Below are 23,910 nucleotides of genomic sequence, written 5' to 3'. Positions count from 1 at the left end.
GAAAAGAGAAAAGAAAAAAAAAAAGAGAGAAAAGAAATATAGGAAAAAAAAGAACGCTGCTTTAATAGTTAGCTATTTTTAAAGCTTCATTCTCCAGATAATGCATCTATACTGTCTGCTGGAATGAGGCCTGTTGCATTTTCAGTGTCTCTGTGTTCTGTACTTGGTAAATCTTCAGCTCATGGAGAGAATAACCTCTGTACCCCATTTTTGGAGGGGAATGGCTGGCTGGTGAGGTGAGGATGACAACACTTAGATATAAACCCCAACCCTCGTATCAGCTCATTTTACCTCCTTATCATCATACCCCTTGCCTTATTTGCTAAAACTCTAGCATGTCCCCAGGTTTTTCAGCTCCCTCACTATCTCCCATTTTCTATGCTAGTTTGAAAGCTTGAGAGGCTCTCTTAAACATGATGTTGGTTACTTCAGGAATAGCTCCATGAGTGCTTTCTTTCCAGCAAGTCTGAGACTGACTTATGAGACTCAGTGTGTACATGTCTGCGGCACTGAATGATACACATCCCAGGGTCGTAATGGAGCTGAGCTGATGTGGTTGCAGAGCTGCTTTCTACCATATCTGAAAAGTCATGTCTGTCAGGTGAAGTCCCCCAAAACTGGAAATATGGAGAGGCATAGATTTGAAGGGTGGACTATTTGATGGATGAGGAATTGCTTGGAAGGTTGGAGCCAGAGGATTGTGGACAATGACTCTGTCCAAGTGGAGGCTGGTGATGAGCAGTGTCCCACAGTGTCTGTCTTGGGACCAGTACTTTTGATATCTTTATCGATGACATGGATTGGCTGCACTCTCAGCATGTTTGCTGATGATATCAAGCTGAGTAGTGGGGTTGGTACAGCAGAAGGAAGGGACACTATCCAGAGGAGCCTTGATAAACTCAGAAGGTGAGCCCTTGTGAACCTAATGACATTCAACAAACAAAAAATGCAAAATTCTGCAATTGGGTCATGGTAATCTGAGGTATGTATACAAACTGGGAGAAGAACTCCTTGACAGTACCCTACTGAGAAGGACTTAGGAGTCTTGGTCATGAAAAACAGCATGAGGCAGCAGTGTGTGCTTGTAGCCCAGAAAGCCATTGGTATCCTGGAACCCATTGGAGAAGGGTAATTGGTAGGGTGAGGGAGGTGATTGTCCCCCACCCCTCTGCCTTTGTGAGGCCCCAGCTGTACTTCTACGTTCAAGTCTGGGGCCCCCAACACATGAAGGATGTGGCACTTTTGGAGCGGATTCCAAGGATCACCACAAAGGTCATCAAAGGGCTGGAGCACCTCTCCTTTGGAGATAAGCTAAAGCAACTGAGCTTGTTCATTCTGGATAAGAGAAGGCTGTGGGAAGACTTTATTGTGGCCTTGCAATATTTACAAGGAGTTTATAAACGAGGGAAATAGACTTTTTTACAAGGGTAGACAGTATTAGGACAAGGGAGAATGGTTTAAATTCTAAAAGAACGGAGATTCATCTTAGATGTGGGGCAAGTTTTTTACTAAGAGAGAGATAAGACAGCGGAACATGTTGTCCAGATAATACTGGAAGCAAATATACTTTGCAGAAATGAAATTCCATTGCTGTCCTACAGGGGAGTGTGTAGTTTCGGAGCATTTTGAGTCAATGCGGATGTTTCAGGAGCTTTTTAGCAAATGTATTTTGCAGCCTAGAATGTACCTATGGATAAAATGGTGTCCTAAGAAGTAGTATGTCATTTGAGTGCACAGTCTGTACTGCACCTTTTTGGTCTGGCTAGGAACTTAGTATGAAGTTTTGAAGAATTCAGTGCAATTACTGATTACTGAGGATTACTGAGGTTGATAAAGATGTCTGAAGGAGTTTTCCTCTCTGCTTTAACATAGTTAATGACTGCCTGGTCTGGCCTTATGGAAGAGCTGCTCTACTGCAATTGCTAACATTGTCTGCCTGTGAAGGGAAGGACAGTAAATAATTCAGGTACATTCCATAGCCAGGAATCTCAGTAAGTAGCTTCACACTTTGCTTCAGGCTCTGGGTCTTTGCATTTACCATTTCAAGTGTTCCTTCTCTAAATTTATGTGCAAGTAGAGTAGTTTCTTTTATGCTGCAGTAAGCTGCTCCTCTGTTCATTCATTTTCATGAAATTTACAACATATAACTGGGGTTTATGACTATTTGATTTATTCTTTTTAGTGTATTAATGTTGTTCACTGTTTATTCACAAAAGTGCCTTAAATCTATCAAGAGGAAGATGATTTTTTAGTGATGTATTAGTGGAGCTTGATATTATAAGCAGAAAATCTTCTTTTTTGTCAGAAATTCAGCTTGCCATTTCATTAAGCAACTCTAAGAACTGACTGTCAGAAAAAGTGGCTAGGCTGGTGAAGGAGGCACTAAATTCCAGCTACCGTGTAGTTGATTGCTGTGTATGATATATGTTGAAAAGACTGCAAAGCTGAGCAGATTTCTTCGCAGAAAGGTGGTTTTGAGTGATATAATGAATTGAGTGGCACACTGACACTGCTGAGGGGTGAATTTGGTCCCTTCTGCTGTTAAGAGAGGTTATAGAGAGAGCAAGGTCCTGAGATTGCTTAAGGGACTGTGTAGTATGTACTGCCACTAAAAACATCTTGCTTCCCAGTTCTTGTTTTTTGCAAAGTATAAGGGTTAAGAGAAAAATGAGTCTGTAGCATTGGACTGGTGCCACAGTTTTATGATTTTTTTTTTTTTTGTCCATGACAGCTGGACAGAAATAAAAGATGAATGTGTATAGCTGGAAAGCAAGACTGCATGTTACAAACATTCTTGGAAGTCTTCTGCTTAAACTTAATCTTAGAATCTGTTTCTGTACTGTGGCTTGCCACTGTGTGAAATGAGGGCTGTCTTGAGGTTGCGTTCATCAGTAACATTACAGCTCTATGCAGTCTCCTGAACTAAAAAATACTATGCAAGAAGTATGCATTCATATGTAGGTGGAGTAAGCCTAAATTAGAAGAATTTTTCTGGTTGAAGCAATCAAGTCTGGGGGAAGTCAATAAAAATTGAAACAAATGCTGAACATGATCTTTTTTTTAGGGAGTTTGCATGCTGCTTCTTGTACAAGAGTACAGAACATTAGACTGTCCTCTACTGCAGCTGACTTATCTGCTTTTTTTTCACCTCTCCTCTTCCTTCTTTTGTTAGAAAGCATCCATATGCTTTCTGTAAATAATATAGACATCATTAGCTAGAAATAAATTTACTATGGACACTATTTAAGTTTTTTTTTATTTTGCCACTAAAGAAAAGGGTTCTCTCTGCTTTCACCTGAGTTAGCAGTTGGTGTATGAAATATTTCCTATATAACTTATATGATTATATGTGAAATTTTTAAAAGGATACATGCAAAGAAAGGTTTAGGCCTAGATGAAGGCCCTCCCCCCCCAAAAAAAAAAGAAACAGAAAAGCAGTTTCTTTGATCTTTCATTTATGGGAGGAAATTTCAATCAGCAAAGATTTTTTCAGGCCTGTTGTCTTTGTTGCTGAAACGTGAGCGATGCCTCTGGTGCCATTTAAAATGGAGAGGATTTTTCCCAAGGCCTATGGCTTGAAATCACAAACAAAGGGAGACTTCTGGGTGACATTTCCTTAGCCTTCCAGTTTCCAAGCTAAGCCTGCATGGAATCTGTTTGATCATTACGCACTGTCGCTTAAAAAATGTGCCTGTGAAGTAAATAGCATGGCATTGACAAGGAACTTCATAGCCCTGTATGACTTGTGTAAAATGTGAAGTGTCTTTGGAATCGTTGCACTGAGAGCTTTTTCCTGATTCTCAGAGATATTTCTTAGGATATATTCTTTTTCATTTTAAGTCTCCTTACATTTTACTTTCATAATTTTTAGAATTTTAAATGGGTGAGAAGAAGCTTTCTGGTGCTTTCCCAATTAAAACAAATTAACACGCAAACTTCTCTGTAATTCTTAAAGAAGTAAAAGAGATCTGAGAACTATATGGAATAGATGTACTATAGCTACAAGGTGTGCTTCTTCCCAGAAGTAGGAGTAGAACCTGCAAGTGAACTAATAGTATATGAAACTTCGGGGTTTTAGCTCTGAGGAGAGCAGAGCAATGCATTACAATAATATATATCAAAAATAATGAAAGAATGGAGAGTACTTAGGGTTCTTCTATTTCAATTTCTATACTTCACAATATGGCAGAAGACCATTTAGGAACCTCTAACACATAAAAAAGTTCTATTTTACATGAGATTTTATTTAGAGAAGTGGTTTTATATGAGGGCTGCTCCAAAAGTAATGGTTCCTGCATTGGCTGACAGTGTTAGAGGCAGCTGTTCATTGTATGGCAGCAGAGGTTGAACCTTCCCTCCAATATTCCGTTACGTGTTGCTTTGTGATAGGTGGCAACATAGGGGCACGCTGACAATATGGCATCTGACAGAGTTGCATATGATGTCACTGAATTTCTCCATGTAGAAAAAAATGCCATTCATTGCTGTTTCTGGAGACCAGACAGTGGATGTGAGCACAGTGAGCCGGTGGGTGGTGCGTTTCAGCTGTGGCAACAGCACCAGTGGCTCACCTCCACTGGTGGAGATTTTTGTTTAGCTCAGAATGCAGGCTCTCGTTCATCACTGGTAAAAGTGCATAGCTTATGGGGATGACTTTGCTGAAAAATAGTGTTTTGTAGCTGAGAATTTGCTTTGTCAAATAATATCACTATGCTCTTATATCAGTTGTAGTTTCCATGAAAACAAATAGGAGATATTGATTTTGGAGCAACCTACATATGTGGAAATTAAAAATCAACACAGCAAAATACTGGTGTAGTTTAGAAAGTCTGTAAGAGATCTGGAGGCCTAAGAGATCGTACTGTTGTGTGTACAGTAAGCGTAGGTCTTAACAGTACCTTCTTGTTAGGTCAGACATATTGGACAAATGAAAGCTCTGTTATGTTTCACAGATGGGAGAAGAACAAACATTATGAATTGCACTAGGAATGACTCTGGCAGTACTAGGAGCTGAGTATACCCTCAGGAAAGCCATAGAGTGCAAAAAGAAATCCTTTTAGCAAAGAAAATGCTGAGCTATACCCCCATACAGCTGAGCTGTTCCTGATAATATACTTCTGCAGCAGCTGCCCAAGCAGATTTTCCTTCACAATCCTCCTCATTTTTGGCTGTCCCAAAACAACACTCTTGGCAACAAAAGTAGGGAAAAGGGTGCAGTATGGCACCTTAGTGCTTCTCTTTATTTTCAGCTTTTCTATATTATTTCTCTTGAAAGTGGGAGTTGTGTGAAATCAGTATCACCACTGGATGGCACCAAACAAATTTGAAAGACAATTTAAAAGGAAGAAGGGAGGCATGGCAGCATTTCTGTGTTGTGGGATGACACCAATGAGTCATGTTGTTGTATATAAAATAAAGTACTTTGTAAGACACTCACAGCATCTGATAAACTTTGCCATTATTCAGTTTCTTTAACACAGCGTGAGCACTTCAGCACTTGTAAATAATTAGCAATGGGGCCTTGTGCTGGGAATTACTAAACTAGGAATGCATTCCTAGCCTGATAGGCAGGTCAGTTTCTAAGCAAGAGAGAGTGTGCACTTGCTTGGCTAAAAATATTCTGGTTTCCTTGTGCTGTTTACTCACAGTATCTCTTCTACATAGTAATTGTCATAATGCAATAAAAAGTAATGTTTTCATGAAATTCATGTTTCTGAACTGGATCATTTGAACAATTTTCCAAAATGAGGGGGATTCTAGCACTGTTGTGCCCTGTGTTATTAGATTTGCAGTAATTTTGGCACTTCAGTACCTGCTGTCCTACAGATATTATTCTTCTCGTTCTCTTTGGCACAAAATGTTAATGACAAAGAGGGTCACCATATTGATTATTCAGCTGTTCGCATTTAAGTGTACCAACAGTGAGCTCCCCTAATAACATTATGGATGTTTCTCCTTGCCTTTTCTGAGTGCTTTATAAGAGCCTTGTTCTTCTCAGGTTTTCATTAGTTCTCAGAAAAATGAGTTTCAGCAGCAGACATCTGCAAGATAACCTCCTGGTCTTTCCATTAAACACACAGCAATTTCTAGAGGCTTCCTTTATTTAATTCACGATGAATACTCTGCTTTCTGTAGTTATAACTTCCTTTTGTCTTTTCATCTGTCTCTGAACATATTGCCTTGTGTAATTATATCCTGTTTTGTGTCTTGTGGAGAAGGAGGAAGACTCAGAATTACCAGCAGTCTCGTCCTTTCTGTTCCATCTGAAATAAAAATGTCTGCTACAAAATTTGTTTTGTTTGCCTTGGTTTCTCTTCTCAGCTTATAGAACAGAGGCAGCTCATTTCAGCATTATATGGTTTGAAACAATTAAAGTTTTCACTCTGCTTTTTTCTCTTTAATTTAACTTCCAGATTTCCTTCTAGTACATCATAGATTCATGGAAGTGTGTAATGCTGAGGGATTTTGTATATGTTGAAATGGATTCTTGTTGACATGGGGACTGCAGATTTGGCACCATTTCCCTTCTTCATCCCCATGCAACTGTTTTGTAATGAATTATTAGAATTAACTAGAAAATTTTTTATCTTGGAATCTCTTAGAGTTTTCTGTATAGTGTCCAACACAATGGAGATGGAGTGCAGGGCTATGGATATTAATAGTAACATATAAAAATTATGTCTGTGATCTGTGTGTATGCATATAAACATGTGTCTGCACACATGCTCCCAGGCTTTCAAAGCTTATATGCAGGCTTTTTTAAAGAGTTTTAACAATATATGCATGAATTTTGTGCATATTGATTCCAGAAACTTGTTAGGACTGAGGATCTCCTGGGGAGTTACAGCTTGATGATCCTTGGGATCTCTTCCAACCCAAGCCATTCTATGACTCTGTGATCAGTTTCATCGCATTTTGTAGATCTCACCACATTCTTCTTACACCTTTTACTGTCCGAGTGTGACTGGGAGCCTACAAGCCTTTCTCCATTACAGTAAGCTTATAGCATTCCCAAGGTGTATGAGGTCCTGGAATGTTCTGTCTCAGTATGGGATGCTTGAGTCTAAATGCACTTAAGAGTAAGTTTATTTGCTTAAAGGTGAACACTCAAACCTTTTAAAACCTGCATTTTTTTTTAATGTTCACTTCCCACTGTAACAAATTGTAGGAAGGATGACAAAGATTATATCAAAGGAAAGGCCTAAGTCTTTGAGAGCATCAGTGTTACGTGTTTAGAGGATTGTTGTTTCCACTTTTGAAACAATATTAACCATTTAATAAAGCAGCCTGAGAAGATGCGGACAGCTTTTTGCTGGGTGCTGCTGTTGCGCTCTGACCCATCGTAAATGGCTGGTGGAACAGTCTAGCAATTAGATAATTGTTTTGTCAACATATGATTAAATCCAAATTCCTGTAATTGATGCTTCCTGTAAGCATTATTGAAACAGAACTTCAGTGAAATCAAATAGATATTCTTGCTTGCCCAGTATTTGAATTCCAGAGGGAAGAAAGTGGAAAGCAATTAGAGCAGCAAAATGGATGTTCATAATTTAATATTCAAAGCAGACTTTTTTTTTCTGTTAAATTCACATTGACAAGAGTGGTTTCATGTGCCACTGAAGGAGTAATATATTTAGACTCTTTGTAGTTGTGTAATGCTGTTCTTGGCACTGAAGTCTTTTGGATGCTATGGAGTCTATAACAGGAATGCTTTTCCAGACTTGGCAATCTGTATTGCCCTTAGCCATGGGATACAATATGCAGAGATTCACTGGAGGGGAAAAAGAGAGTTGGTGGCCACATTAATCTGATAAATGTTCTGGAAAGGATGCTCACTCAGATGGAAGAGCCAGCCCTGCCTCTAAATGGTGCTGCAGCTTGACTCGAGGCTGCAAGCATCTGCACATGAGCCCAGCTCAGTCACTGCTGTTTGCTTCAGGAAGTAGCACTCATTTCTGCACTGGGGACCAAGTTTGATTTTCATAGGTTCAGTTTGAATTGAGAAAAGTTGTTTGTATCTCTTGATACCTGAGGTGTGAAATTCAGCTCAAGATCAAGGCAGCTGCTCCTACCATTGGATTCTTAATTGCTTTTTGCAACTCTGTCAAAGGTAAATCTCTGTACGTTCTTAGTCAATACTTTTGCAATCATTAAGTAAATAATATATGACTAAATAAGGATGAAACAAAAGAGGCTGAACTCCAGTTGTTCAGTTTTACAAATTGTTCTAGGATTGGTGTGAGCTGAAGGAATGAATGACAGAGAGAAATGTCCAACAGATTCCCAGTGCTTGAGGAATGCTTCTCTGATGAGGCATTTTTCAACACAAATGAAGTCTGCAGCAGTCTGAGGAGGTAGAGGTGCAGAGATTTCTTAAGTGGCTGAAGTGAGGTATGGGTTAAGTGTTTGGAGATACCAGGTACGCAAATTCTGAAGGCTCAAAGACAGCAGTATTTTGATTTAATTCTGATACTTACTAACATTGTCAGTTATGGAGTGGTATTGTATTTTGAAAAGACTAATAATACAGTGTTGTACAATCAGAAGGACAATGCTAAAAAGTACTGCAGTGTTGATAGCAATCTCAGCTGCCATCATAAATATACCAAGCTATTATTTTATGGTATTCACAGAATCGCAGAACTGTCGGGGTTGGAGGGGACTTATAGAGATCATCTACTCCAACCTCCCTGCCAAAGCAGCTCCCTAGCCCAGGTTGCACAGGTAGGCGTCCAGGAGGGTCTGGAACATCTCCAGAGAAGGAGACTCCACGACCTGTCTGGGCAGCAGGTGCCTTAGTGTTAAAAAGATTCCTCTTCTCAGAGGAAAAGAAGCAGACTTTTTGGAAAGTGAGAAATTTAAAATATTTTGCATTCATGAAAAGATCAGATTTTCCTTTCAAACAAACTACTAAAGTGTATCAGAGTATAGTTTTTCTTACTGAAAGGGCTAGCTAGAGCTCTTTGGAGAGCAGTGGTTGGCTGCAAAGTTAAATGCAGAAAGATGTATATTGAAGACCATGAAAGGCAGGGATATTGAAACACAATCCACTGATTATTGATTTGTGGACATCAGGTTGGCCACGAGCTGGCAGTGCTCTCTTGTGGCCATGAACACCAGTGGTATATTGGGTGCATTAGAAAGAACATGGCCGTCAAGTCAAGGAAGGTGATCCTTCCCCTTTACACTGACAAGTCCACATTTAATCTACTGTGTCTTGTTCTGGGCTCCCTAGTTAAAAAAACACAGAGATCTCCTAGAAGGAGTCCAGTGGAGAGCCACTGGGATGATAAAAGGCCTGGTGCATCTCCCAAATGAGGAAAGGCTGAGTGACCTGGGTCTGTCAGCCTGGGTAAAAGAAGACTGAGAAGGGATCAGGTAAATGTCTATGGATATCTAAAGGGAGGTAGGAGGCAAATGGATGAGGCCAGGCTCTTCTCAGTGGTGCACAGCGAGAGGACAAGGAAGAATGACCTAAAACTTGAACACTGGAAGTTCTGTACTAGCATGTGGAAGAACTTCTTTAAAGTAAGGGTGATAGAGCACTGGAAGAGGTCGCCCAGAGAGGTTGTGAAGTCTCCTTCTATGGAGACAGACCTGTATGGATTCCTATCTGTGCAACCTATTGTAATGTACCTGCTTTAGCAGGGTGGTTGGGCTTCATAATTTCTTGAAGTTCCTTCCAACCCCTGTGGTTCTGTGCTTATAGATTTTTTTTCCAGTGAGAACAGAGAATAGTCACCTGGACTGTTTATCAATCTTTAGGTTTCGCCATAGTCCAAATTGCTGGTACTTGAGAGATTGGACCATTCACAGCTGGATCAGACAATGCTTAAAGTATGGAGCACAAGACAAAGCCTTGTACACATTAAAAAACAAGGTAAGCTTTTACAAGGAAAAACCCTAACTGTATTTGATCAGTGTTTTGGGACACTTGTGAGCTACCTGGAATTCCTATTACAGCCTGTTGTGAATACTTTGGTTTTAAGTTCTGATATGTAATTGTCAAAACTAAACTAAAATTTGACTTGACTTGCTGAAATTCAAGTCAAACTTTAGTTTCAGCAAAAGCTCTTTACAGTTTTTCTGTCCTTTCTGTTTGAACGTTTTGATTTTAAATAGAGCTGGTGTCTATAGTGCTCTAAATGGAAATGGAATACAAACATCCTGATAGCCAGTGCCTTTCTTGGTCCCAAAGGCCTAGACAAAATACTGAAACAACCCAGTACACAAAAGGATAGCAGGCCCACATCATAGGAACTATATTAATAAGCTTCTAATATTGCCTGACTGTCATACTGCACCACTGTGCTACACCGTGGTTTTGCTCCTTCTGATACCTGCAGTGTTCTGCTTTGCAGTATTTGAACAGCAGATTTTCACACTCATTTTTTCTTTCTTCTCTTCAGGTCCAATATGGAATTTTCCCAGATAATTTTACATTCAATATTTTGTTGGATTGTTTTATAAAACAGAAGAAATATGAAGGTAAGCATTAACAGCTCTTCATCCTCAGTTATATGCTCTTTAATTAACAGAGCCTTCCTTCATATTAACAAAAATAATGCCATATTTTCTCTAAAGTCACCATGAAAACACCTTTTCTCTTTCCTTATCTACTACTTTTCTGCATATTTATATGTCACTTCAGTTGGGATCTCTTTCATTGTATGATTTTGAAACATGGAATTCACGGTGTTTCTATGATCATTAATCCTATTCAAAATGTAAGTTATCTTCTTAACTTTCAGAATTCCAATCTACATGCTAAAATTATGTTAGAAGATGGTAGTGAAAATTCAACAACTTTGTCCAGTTGTAAGCCAATGAAAAAGCTGTGCATTTAAGCTGAGCTATTTGTCTAGATTTGTCTGTTGCTGGAGGAAGTGCTGAGAAGAATAATCCTCTCATGTTTGATGACAAATCTGCATTTCACTGCAGATTTTTTTTGTCACTATAGACTTGAAGTGATCTTTCTTTGCATAAACCTTTTGCAAACCAGACAACAGAGAAGGAAAACAACTGTTGAGGGACTTCTCTGAAGCTTTTGTCTTGAAGGTTTTGCTGAGTGGCAAGTTAATACATTTTTTTCATTTGTGAGGCTGCTATCTATGAATTCCCCCTTATTCTATCTGTATTTTTTCCTCTGACAGGCTCAGGGCCTTCAGATTAAAAATTGGCCTTCATGAGAGGGAGTGCCACTGGAACTCCCTGTGGAGCTACTCAAGAGTACTGTTTGCTGAATACGGTGAATGCTATGGGTGGTTTCTTCTCCACTGTGCACTCCTGTCACCTTGAAGGCAATGAATTTAAGCCAGTCTTCTTTCCTTTTTAGTCTACATACAAGAAGAAATAAGTTTTTTTAAGATTTTAATGTTGATGATGGAAGGGCTGAGCAAAGGAAAAGCAATCAAGGTCTGAGAACATTGGGTTAAGATGTATTTAGAAAGCTTCTTGTCATCTTACAGGTAATTCAGTTGATTCTGCTTTCTCCTTCTGTTAGAATGACCCAAGTGGATAAGACTAATTCTCTACTGTTAGTCATAGGAAATCTTTAACTTTCTTCCTAATTACTGTGAAGTACACTACAGCAATAAAACATCAGTGAACATTAATGGATGCAGAAGAACGAGCTGTGTAATTTTTTTACTTACATGTGTTTATTTCCTCCACAGATGCTGTATCAGTAGTAACAGAGATCATGCTGCAAGAAAGTTTTGATGAGTTCTCAACACAGCTTCTTTCTCTCTACGTTTTATACCAGTACCTAGCGACCAAGTCTGAGCATACAGTAAGCTGGCCATACTCAGAATGATACATGGCACTTCTGTTTCTGTTTCTCAGTGTTGTGTTGCAGTCAGCTGGGCATTCTGTTCTGAGTATAAACTTTCCATTAAGTTTATGTAAAAAATTAAATGCTCCAAGTTTTCTTTATCTTTTTGACGACTATAAAAGAAATGGAAAAAAAAGCAAGTGGAGGAAAACGAGCAAATCGTGTGTCATCCCTTTATGTTGCTTCGTTCTCTGAAGGCATGTCAGGATTTTCAGAGTTGGTATATGATCATTGCAAGGTAATGAAGTGACATTTCACTTCAGTTCAAAGAGGACTCTGTCAGTTAACAAGAAAATGGTTACAGTTATAATAGGACACTGTTAAGGTGAGTATTCCTCACCATTGGAGCTCGGTAAACAAAGTATTTCACTAGGACTTTATCTACCACATTTGTCTTTGAGCCAGCTGTTTTTAGAAGCTATCTAAAACTAAGTTTGTTACAACTTTCATTTTTCCAAATATTAAGGATTATAGTTTCTTATTCATATCTGTCTTGCTTAAGGCCTACATGACAATTCGGACTCTGGGAAGTGGCATTTTTTCTGATTTTACAGAAGGGTCATCGTTAGGTGTTATGGTTTTATGATTTCTGTTGTATTATTGATATTCCACATCATAACATCATGTGGTGTATTGGGAGTTAAGGAGTTAATGCTGTGGTGTAGTGGTTAGGAGCTGGTTTGCATGGCCACAGCCTGGGTTCAATTCCCGGTCAGGTATACCCAGAATGGCTTCTCAGCATTTTCCTATTCTAGCAGAATATAGTGGAGCCTGAATCTTACCACACACTTAAAGGACTTTTCCAATATAGAAGCCACATAATTTTTGTCTTAAGCAGCATCAGACTGAAGCAAATGTGAGGACATACAGGACAGAGGCAGAGCTTGGCCATTGCAAATCAGTGTAATCCTTATCCTTAAGTAAACACACTTGACTTACTCCCCTTCAGCATGTTGGCTCCTCACATTTTATTTTTGTTTAGAAAGAGGTGTTCCTTTGCATAAATATACTGTTCCTCAGCATATACTCACTGTAACTCTGAATACTGAACTTGTTGCATGATTTGTATTTTATTATTATTTATTTATTTATTTATTTATTGTACTTTATTAGTATGGCATGATTAAGGCTATGTGGTTTCTTTGGCTGCTGCATCTTTTTTGTTTGTGCTTGTCAAGGAACGCAAACTTAGTTTACATCTTAGTTTACTATTTGCAGTGGGAAGAAGAGAGAAATCTTGGTGCATCACTAATGCTGATAGGTCTAAAGCAAACAAGCACTGTGGGATTTAGCTCCCAGCTGTATGGTTATGCATTTCTTGGTAAGTTTTACCTCCTTCACAGTGTTATTTCCCCTCTTGTTCAGTAGACAAACTAAACTGGTGTCTGTGCTTAATGAAAATGTTATCAACAAAAAGTCTGAGGAAAAAAGGAAAAGGAAATCATGGGAGGAACAATTTCAGAGTTAAGACTGAATGAAGGAAGATAATCTTAGAGAGGAGTAAAGTTGGTTTGCTTAGGGACCAACATATTTACCAAATAAAACCCCAAAAAACAGAGTTCCACAGAACAAACCTACAGTTATAAAGAATCAGCTTTTTTTCCTAATTCAAGTTACTGACCTTCAAATAATCCTTAAACCCCAAGACGTTTAGAGACCACAACCTGAAAGACACCGTGTTTAGAATATTTAAATAAAGTTAATGTTTCTGTTGTGAACAGCAGATAGCACCATCTGTATCCTTTATCTTTTAAGGAGCCTTCACTACTAATGATATGCAGTACTATTTGAAGAACAGTTAGATCAGAGTGCATCCAGGATAGGAGGGAATGAAGATACAGGATGGGAAAGAAGAAATAAGCAATTATTGAATTTCCTGTAACCTTCACAGGAGTGTAGTCCAGTCAGTATTTGTCCTCTGCAAAATGATTATTTGATTGAAAGAAATAAACTAGTTTAGAATGTGTCATTGTGCAGTTGTTCCATTATAAAATTATATTTCATTCTAGAATTCATTCAGGATAATATTAAGTGTACACATTCTTAAGATATGACATCAAAATATAATATGTAGTGACAGAGTTAGGTTGCTGATTATGATTTATGATTATTGTAAAATAAAAACCTTGTTTTTAGTAAAAAAAAGGGATAAATATGAAAATCAATTGGAAATATAATATTTAATGGAGCTGTTGTTGCTGTCATTCAGTTTGGGATGTTTTCTGTGCCATGTAGATTGGTTGAGTAGCATCTGTATTTCAGGATTGTATTTCTGTGTTTGTGAGCAGTAGTACTTGTTCCATGACACTGACATTCAGTAGATCAAAAGCTATTTACTGTTATGTCACATATTCCACTGATTTGCCAGCACTAATGGAACCAACCTCTGAAAGAGGAAGAGATGTCTTCAGGCACAGAGTGGCCTAAAGCACCTTAACTATTTTAATTTATCTGTAGTTTATAACCTTTGTGCTCATATTATCTTACTTTTCTAAGAGTAAGGTGTTTCTTTACAGTTCTGCATTACTGTAGCCAGAGTTTAAATTCAATTGAGAACTTGGATGCACAACTCTGATAAGCTATGCTGAAGTCAGTATTTATTTTTTTTTTACATTGAAAATGACAAAATTGAGATCTTAAGGTGACATTCATTGCCAGTTAGTACCCACAAACAAATGTGACTTGCATTTCCCTGTTGTGTAGAATGGGAATTTCATGTTTCTCTACTGTCACCCTCAGAAGAAACATCACATTGTGGTCCTGCCAAAGTCACAAAAACCTTGGTGCACAGTACCACAAACCAATAACCAAGATATCATTTTGGCAGGTTTCCTGTATTTTCTCTCAGGATGTTCCAACTAGAAATAAGAATACTTAGCTGACAAGTTGCCCAGAACATGTACTGTTAATCGCACACGATCTGGCCTTGATATATGTGTGAATAGACCTTACAAACCACAGGTGTGAGTCCAGCTTCTCAGATTTAGTGGACACGTTGCACAGAGTCCATGAAGTCTCTGGAACTGTTTGTCTGAGATCTTCAGAAATCCTGCTTGGAACTGCTGTAACAAGCATCAAACAACTAGAAAACGTTGCCACTTTTCTTCCTTTCCATGTGAAAAAAAAGTTCCAGGTGATGGAAAAAAAAAGTAGAGAGGAACAGGAGACAAGCAGGTGATAGTTTTGAAACTGGGCAAACAGCAGGCACTTTATTTAAGTACAGTAACATTTTTGTCGAAGGATAGTTTTGAAACTGGGCAAACAGCAGGCACTTTATTTAAGTACAGTAACATTTCTGTCGAAGGATCTCTGTAGAAAATAATGTTTGTTTTTACCAGAGAAACCTAGAGACTTGCTTTTTCACAGAGAACAGCATCAACTCTTGTAGATTTACTTAGGTCTTGAGTCTTCAAGTACTAATCTGAAAGTACTGTTTTATCACAGGGAAAGTGGAGTTGAATAAAGGTCTAAGGGCTGTATACAACTTAATGCCATTGATGTGGACGCCTGGATACTTAAATAGAGCCTTGCAGGTGATGGAGAATGTAGCCTCTTTGCCAGGAGACAACAAAATCTGCCAAGAAGCTGTAAGTATGAAAACTGTGTATAACCTGCATGAAACAAGAAATTACATACAAGCCAAACTCCAGTAAAACTTGTAAATTACCTGCTCTTGCTAATGAGAAGATACCAAACCTTTTCAGACCCAGCAACTTTTCAGGGGTCTTTGGAGTCCAGGAGAGGAAGTTAAGAACAGAGGCAGTGTTTCAGTTGACAAGCCAGCAATTATATCTACCACCATGTCCTTGGGAGTGAATGTGTACTGTTGTCATGTGCCATTTATGTTCCAGTTGAGGTACTTCCCACCTCACTCAGAGTCTTACTTGAAGATGAAATGTCAGATCTTGTGCTGCTCAAGGCTAATTCCATGTGTCCTTTCAAGTGGTTTTATGTCCTAAATGGTGCTGTTCCAGAGATGGTTCTAGAAGGGTTGTAGTGTGCTCTGATGAAGAGGGTGGATGGATTTGGTCTTTTTGTGAGGGTAGCTCTGGCTAAAGGGACGTTGGAATTTCCATCACTGTGGGTCTTCAAGCTGCTCCTGGACCAGCCAGTTTAGGTGGAATATACCATGTGGGATGCTACATAGAAAAACCACTGAGGCTCTCAACATCTCTTCTTGGTGTTCTTTCCGGAAGGGCTGCCTGGTGATGGGAGTCTCCCTTTTGCTCACACCAGTACTAGGCTCTTCATTTCCCTTGACATGAAGAGGCCAGGTCACCAATCAGCAGGTTGTCCTGATCCTCCATACCAAGAAGCAGGTCGGCATAATAATGGATAACACAAGGAAGGAAGCATTACATCTGAAACCCCAAATGTTTTCTTTTTTGGGGTGTGATTCAGCAGTTTCCTTTCTTAATCCAAGTCTGAAGAACTCAACCTAATAAATTTGTGATTTTTTCCACTTGAAACATTAGAAAAATTAAGGAACTCCTCAAGGTTTTCTGGCAAGTCTGCAAACATCCTAATGCTGAAACAGGATTGCATATATTTCTGGTGTATCAGGTCATAGCACTATTAAGTATGGGCCCTGTTGTACATCATTGTCCTGACATACCTGCATAATACTGGTCACTTGAGAAAGATATAATCCTGTTTTTTAAACATTGTTCTTTTCTAAAATGCGATATTGTAGATGAACAAATTTTGTTATCGAAACAATAAGTTTTTGAACTGAAACTTCTTTAATTGCACAGTTTTGATGTAAACATTTTCAAGTGATTTGGCTGATCGTTATCAGTGACTTATTTTTCAGGCTCTAAGCTTTCCTCTGTTTCAGACTAGCAAGGTCTCTTTTCTCTCTGTCATTAGTACTAGCAGAAAGAATTTCTGTTACAATTGTAACTACAGAAATACTGTTTGAGTATTGTGCTATGTTGTTTAACTGTGAACGAGCAAATTTTGGTCTGTGGGATTGTTGGGAGTAACTCTCCAGGTGAGAATTTATGAATTTCCTGGCACATAGAATTTCACTTTTTTTAAAATCCTATTTCAGTAATAGTAGTTTATGGATTACCTTTTAGTTCTGAATGTTTTTTCAGGTAAGCTTCATTTTTATTCTTTAGCATTATATACTTATGCTACAGAAATGAAACCATATAGGTATCAAGAGGCCTTTTGCTTGTGTCAAGTTTCATAGATTCCAGGGTTACACAGTTACTTCTTCTAACTGATAAAGATTCAGAGTAAAGATTCACAGAAGGGTAGCAGCTCTTTACAGATATAAAGGCTGAACTTTAAAATGCAGGCAACCTGCATTGAGTAACTTAAGTTATGACAGTCATATTAATCCCAGAACAACAGCAGCATCTATACAGCAATTCCATATTTTGTATCAATAATATATAAAGAAATAATATAGTAAGTCCCATGGTTATGCTAATGAGTTCTTTTTATGCAGTTACAGTTAGGAGATGGTGGTTCTCTTGATAATTCTCAAGAGGAGAACATGAAAAAACCAAGAGTCATAGAGATTAAAAATATACTTTTACCAACATATTGTATGCCATATTGCCATTCTTCCTGTTAAATTATCCAACCTATGACAGGAGTGAGCAAATGTTGAAGAAATTATTTTCCTCTTATTTTCACTAAAGAGGAATCAGGATGATCTTTAAGTACTGTACTGTTTGAGTGCTCCACAGTAACATCTTATTTAGATGTATCCGTGACTATGTATCACACTATCACAAGGACTACTATTTAACGTTAGTTTTTATGGCTAAGCATCAGACCTAGAGGAGACATTAGTCTAGTACCTGACACATCCTCAAATACCAGTCAGCACCTGACTCATGGGTGAGTTTTATTTGTTGACAGCGTCTGACAGAGTTGTTCTGCTGCAGGGACTTCAAAATGTCCAACCACAAAAGTCCGAAATGCAGCATGGAATTCTTATAAGAAAGAGTCCATTTGCTTTTAGAATTTGCCATTTAGAGCAGTCATCTGGAGCTACATGCTAACTTACAAAGCTGTTAATAAAGTTGACAATGGTATTACTCAGATTATAGTGTGAAACAGCTTATGCTAACAATGACAAATGTGATTGCTCAGATTGATGTTCTGGAGGCTGTTCTGCAGTCTGTCCTTGAAGCAAAACCTGGGCCAGAATCATCTGAAGAAGCCAAGGAACTAGAACAGAAGTCAGAATATGCAGAATCGGAAGAAACTGAGCAGTCTAAAGTACCTGAGTACTACAGCCGATTCAAGGTAGGAAACTTTCCTTCATCTACATATTCTAAGCTGTAGGTCTCCTTAGTACATACTAGAAGATAAATAAGCTTGCAAGTTATAGCTAGTAGACTGACAGTCTTTCAGTGCATCAGGAGTCTACCTGGCATTTTTGAAACTGATGTCACCTCAGATTTTCACTTACTCAAAGAGGAAGCAGCCTTCAGACAAATCAGTGCTCAAGGCCACTTGTCTTTTGTCTGTCTGCTGGGATTTTATCTTCACTTTTCATACATCAGAATGATAAATCCAGATGCGGTTTGTGAAAGTGGTATGTCATTAGAGATCCATTATCTGACCTTGTGTGGGTTCTTGCTTATTAAAACAAATCATACTAGAGATGAGACCATCCTAAATTTATTGTCCATTTATGTACATTAAGTACAAAAGTTGCATTCTATACTTTCAGTCTAGATGATAAAGTAAGGACATATCTCTTCCCTTTTATCTTTAGTTTGTCACAGTAGTGATAACAGTATGAAATTCAGACATTACAGCATAGCTATATGGTATTTCTTTTTTAGAAAAGCACATTTTATTTTATCATCTCTGATATGTGTTGTGATAAAAAGCAAATACCCAGGATTAAAACTAGTCTGGCCGATAATTCCAGGAGCAGTACTCTCTCCTTAGACCATCAGTTTCCATTGTTGCTGTCATGACCTTGAACAGCTATGAATACAGAAAGTTGCTATAAAGAAATTTCAAAAATTAGATGACTTGTATCCTATGGTTTCACATTACCAACACATGCTTTTATCTACTTTGGTTTCTATTTACATAGACTATTTACCACTAATCTCTGAATATAACACTTAAGCTCTTAGAACTTTGTATTTGAAGTGTTTGAGAATGAGTGGACACCATTGATAATTAATGCTTGGGTGAATTACAGTGAGTTAGGTAAACACAAATGCCCTTTGAAGGAGAGAATGAGGCATTTTTGTGTGTCTGTCACTGTCCATCCATTGTCTACCCTTGAACAAAATAATGATGAATGCTCAAAACGAGGTCTAAATGTCAAATAGTGGGGAAGAGTGGTGCCAAGAGGATATTTTTCTCATCACTTCAGCCTTGTTCAAGTTCCTTAATTAACCCTGTTTCAGGCATTCCCTGATGTAGTAACAAGTCCCCTGACATCAGTCCAACCAACAGCTTTGTCCATCCTTATCTCTAAGGTCTCTGAGAAGTCTGAATCTAAGGAAAAACATAGCCCTTATGTGAAGTGTAGGTATCCAGCAGTAAGTTATATATATAAGAAGCCATAATTTCCAATTGTCTTGAAGAGAAAAAAGCTTTCAGGACAGAATGCCACTCCTGCTAAGTCTGGAGGAGCTCTTATACTTCTCTCTCAAATCCATTAAGCCAGCAGCAGTTTTCCCAGCTGAACCCTTGGACAGTGGCAGGACACTAGAAATACACATAGACCTAAGGGAAGTTATGGATCTGTCTGCTCTGAAAAAACCTGGTGATGTTGGCATTCATTGCCAGTGTCCTGGCATATGTTGTTTAATCCCAGCATGTCTCGCTTACACTGCTGAGAAGGCTGTTGCACTTTGTCCAGCTCTGTGTTAGCAAGCATGTCCTGGTGTTCCTCCTGGTGCTCAAAATAGATGGCTTCTCTCTCATTCTTGTCCAGTTCTCTTTCACAAGTAATACACCAGGGCATGCAAGGAAAGGCATCTGGACTTTATCCAGACATACAGTTCCTGGTAGCACATTCTGGATGGTTTTCTGCACTGCCTTGGACTTCATGTCTAGTAAGAACCTCTGAAACAGCCATTTCTAGAAGTACCTCAAAAAGCTGAGACTAGGAAATCAGGTGTGTGAGAGGCAGAACGTCCTTCACTTACAACAAGGAAGGACTTGAGGGCCTTTGTCTCTCTCCAGATAAAGCCTTCAGAGCAGTAATTTAGAATCTTGTGTCTGACACTGTCATTCATGTTGTAACTACCTTTTTCCAGATCTCATATTCTGAGGCATACTACTCAGTACAGTGCTCCTTAGACAATTCCTTCCACCTTTGTGAGTGATCAGTGGACAAACATTTCATCAGATAAATGCTGCGAGCACCCTTTTTAAAAACAGTGCTTACAGAGCCCTGGAGACTGCTTATAAAAATCAATGAGTTTGCCATTTAAGAATGTACCCTTCTGGTACCTGCAGGGTATGGCTGCTTTCCTAAATGAATTTCACTAATGTGTTACAGCAAAACAGGGAAGGTTCCATAGTTCAATAGTACCAGTAATGGGTTAGGAGAGAGGCCCAGCTAGTTTCCACTTCATGCATTTCTTCTATTTCAATTTCATCCTGCTTAGTTTTAGCACACAAACTCCCTTTTCAGCATGTTCTCAGTAGTGGGTAGCAGAAAGACCCGAATCAGTTATCAGGAATTGTGTTCCTTTCCCAGACCCAAACCACACTGTCTTCATATTTATGCTGGATGTACTATAAATGTACTCGTATCTCAAGCAAAAGAGAGATAAATACACAGATACTACTAATTTTGGTTTTAGTTCAGTAATGTCAAGGACATTGTTTCTGTTTATAAACTTTGCTATAAAATCAAAGGCAACAGAGCCAAGTTCCCAAGCACCTCAGACCCGCACACCTAGTGTTTAAAGAGCTTTTTATCTTCTGTCTGTCCTGTTCAAACTTCTGGGCCTGGCGAAACAGCAAACCCGTTGTAATTTGTTGTTGGAAAGAAGTGAAAAGATACCAGAAGAGGTGCTCCAGTTTCCTTTTTCAGAATAAGGTATAACCTCAAGGCTGGAGTTGAGCTGCAGTGCCTTTGCAGATTTTTGCAGTGGGTGCTGGGTAAGAGGAACACTGTGGGCCAGCTGCATAGCACGCAAGCTCCCAGTGATAGCTGGGTTAGAATGATAGAATGTCATCATGCCCTCAGAGTCAAGATTTTGTTCTACAGTGAATTATCTCTGTTCAGTTATCTTGCAGTGCAAATCAGTAGGGTTTATTCAAAGAGCACATGAAAGAAGCACATGGAGGTACCTTTCTTTATGACACCTACTTACTTCAAACATTTCTGCAAGTGCTTGTTTCAGTAAAACATTTTATTTGAAAGAATGACAGGGAAAATGTGTTCCTATCTAATAAATAAGCAAGGGTTTAGGAATGTTCCAGTGCCATGTTGTCTTCCTCCCCCAGGAAACTCTTTCCTGGCTCTGTGTATCTGCACTTTTAAGGCAATTAATCAGCTTGTTAGTGAGCCATCAGGACAAATATTTCACAAAGACAGAAATAGTAGCACTTGATGAGTCATCATCTTGAGTGAAATAATATATTTATTCTGCATGAGTTCTGAGTAAGTAAAGCTCAAGAAAGAAGTAGTGCAGTTTCTTACTGAGGCAGTGTTCTTAGTTACACTGTAGAGTATGCCTGAATAAATATTACTTACTTAAGCTCTATTGTACAGTGTATGTAAACACAGTCAAGCCTCAGATCACAGTAACTGTTGGCAAAAAACCATGAGAGCTACTTAGTATGCTATTAGTAAGCAAGCATTTAAAGTGATTTGCATCTGTGGAGAGTGCAGGTGGTGGGGAGCAAATCAATCATTCAGCTTTGAGTTAAGACAAAAAAAAGGTGCTTAACTTGTATTTTCAGAATTGGCTGGTCAGCTGATCTCTGTTTATACCTAACTACACTTGGAAAAATGGAAAGAATTTCAGTAAGTAATGAAACTTCCTTATTTCAATTTTATTGCTCAGAAAAAAGATTTTTCTAGAGGTTAGCATTTCAAGGGGAAGAAATTTTGACTGTGGTAGCAGGTATAATCCTTAGCTAGGACAAAATAGCCAGCCTGGATCAGCACAGCTAGTCATTAGATTCAAACAACTATATATTGGTTTTTAGAGGGAAGTGCTTTGTCACTGATTATTTTGTGACTGTCTCTGTCCTTCTCTGTCCCCATCAAATCCCCATTTCTGTGGCAGGAGCTGTACTCTAAGCTGCATTCACTTGGCAAGGTTGAATCTGAAGGGCTGTTAACCCTGACCACCCATCTCGCCAGGGAAAAGCTGGCAGCATGTGAAGAGGAGGACATCGCAAAACATGAGCAGAAGCTGAAGGAGTGGGAGCAAGAGCAAGCGCTTCTCATTGAGAGAGAAAGAGAAATGAGAGAAAAAGCTAAGCAGGAACTGGAAGCTAGGAAGCAAGCAAAGGCATCTGCTTAATACTGGAATTCAGACTGCCATAATGGTATGCATTCTTGTGTATGTGAACTGTTCACTATTAATATTTCACTTAAATACTGCTGCAAATGTGACTGTATGTGACTACTATATGCAAATAAATCTGTCTCCATTTTGCCTGTTTCCTGAAGTGAAGCATGTGTAGTTTAGAAACCATCATGTCCATGATTTATTTTCCTCCTGTATGCAGCCAGGCAGGGGGTGGTATGGAGACGACACAAAGAAAGAAAGGTGTTGCCTGTGGTAGAAGTTATAGAGGGTGCAAGAAAAAAGAAGAAGAGGGAAAAATTTCAAACACAAGTCATTTTAGTGTGAGTTTCTCACAGAAAAGAATGCCTGGGCCACTCTGAACTTAGCCACTAAGAGGATTAATGTATGTTGACTGCTTTTTTTTCCCACCCACTTGGAAAATTCAGGCTAGTCTGTGTGGAGCAGAAGCCTCCTTTAGACTGTTTTTGAAACAGGGAATTAGCACTCGCAGAGGCACTTAGATGTGCCTATAAAAATGTTTCCCTGTAAGGAATTGAGAAATTTCTGACTTCTCTAGCACTTCCATGCTCCACTTTTAAGGTCAGTAGAGAAACAGGCAGTCACCTCCGCAGAAGTGCACTGCTTTTCCTTTAACATTCTGGGCACTGTTTCTTGGTTCTTTTTTGACCTAATCCCATTTTTGCCTTAGCTGCATACATAATCCCATGCCCTATTCAGTGGATTGTGAAAACGATGTAGCTGTTTATGCAGAGCAGAAGATAGCAAGAGAGTAAAGGTTGTGGGTTGCATCATGTTTATATTCCCTGTTGCCACAGAAGCTGATCAAGTGACAATTTTTTGCAGCTTCTTGAATGTAGGGCAAGTTCCTTAAAAAGAGGAAGACCCTGACAACAGCCTTTCTGTATCGCACCTTGTTGTGGTAACAGTAGTGCCTCAGCCTGCTCTACCACAGTATCTGAGAAGTGTTTCCAGTTTTATAATGCACCTGTCTAGCCTTACAGCTCTAAATCTCACATCACACTCAAACTGAATCCTGTGAGAAAAGAACATGCTGCAATTCTGTGAACTTATTTGTAGGAAGGCATCTTACTGGCATTCACCAAATGCTTTGGCTATTCCCAGTGAGCACACTCACAACTTGATTGATCCTTCATATCTGAGAACATGACAATAGGGTCCTTAGCTCATCTTGTCAGCAAGTCCTGTGGTCTCTCCCATAGTGCAGTAGGAGTGCAGTCTCCATCAGATCATGATTATTCTGTGTTTTGGCCTAATTCAGCAGAAGCCTTTACAGGCAACTTTTATCAGTCTTGAAGTTTCTTCTTAAGTGCTTCTAGTGCTTTCTAGCCTTATGAGAGAGTGGGAGGCCAAACACACTTTGAAGAACAATTTTGTTAAAACTGGTGGCTTAAAGATCATCAATCCTAGCTAGCCACAAGAGAATGAAGCATCCTTCTTGTGCCTGTGTTCAGCTTTTCAGCATCAGAACATGGGTTATACCTCCAAAGGTTCACAATTGATCCTGCATCATCCAGTTTTGTTCTCAGCTTCTTGATAAAAGCACCAGCTCTCCCTCCAGGGACCTTC

The 23,910-nt window shown here is 39.0% G+C and overlaps 1 protein-coding gene across 1 annotated transcript in view; it reads left to right on the top strand.

Moving 5' to 3' along the window:
* MRPS27 (mitochondrial ribosomal protein S27) overlaps positions 1 to 22,448 on the top strand; it is a 35,174-nt gene extending 12,726 nt beyond the window's left edge. Inside the window, exons 5-11 of the mRNA XM_065744206.1 lie at positions 9,766 to 9,880; positions 10,410 to 10,488; positions 11,676 to 11,791; positions 13,052 to 13,154; positions 15,278 to 15,420; positions 17,945 to 18,100; positions 22,075 to 22,448. Of these exons, the coding sequence (XP_065600278.1) occupies positions 9,766 to 9,880; positions 10,410 to 10,488; positions 11,676 to 11,791; positions 13,052 to 13,154; positions 15,278 to 15,420; positions 17,945 to 18,100; positions 22,075 to 22,314 (952 nt within the window). The 3' untranslated portion in view covers positions 22,315 to 22,448. The remainder of the gene's footprint in view (positions 1 to 9,765; positions 9,881 to 10,409; positions 10,489 to 11,675; positions 11,792 to 13,051; positions 13,155 to 15,277; positions 15,421 to 17,944; positions 18,101 to 22,074) is intronic.
* Positions 22,449 to 23,910: the final 1,462 nt, after the last annotated feature.

The sequence above is a fragment of the Cyrtonyx montezumae genome, unplaced genomic scaffold (genome assembly GCF_038088225.1).
Source record: "Cyrtonyx montezumae isolate F1298 unplaced genomic scaffold, pur_monq_1.0 scaffold_30, whole genome shotgun sequence".
Classification (NCBI taxonomy): domain Eukaryota; kingdom Metazoa; phylum Chordata; class Aves; order Galliformes; family Odontophoridae; genus Cyrtonyx; species Cyrtonyx montezumae.
Note: the sequence above shows the minus strand (reverse complement) of the source record. Positions and strands in the feature narration are given on the sequence as shown.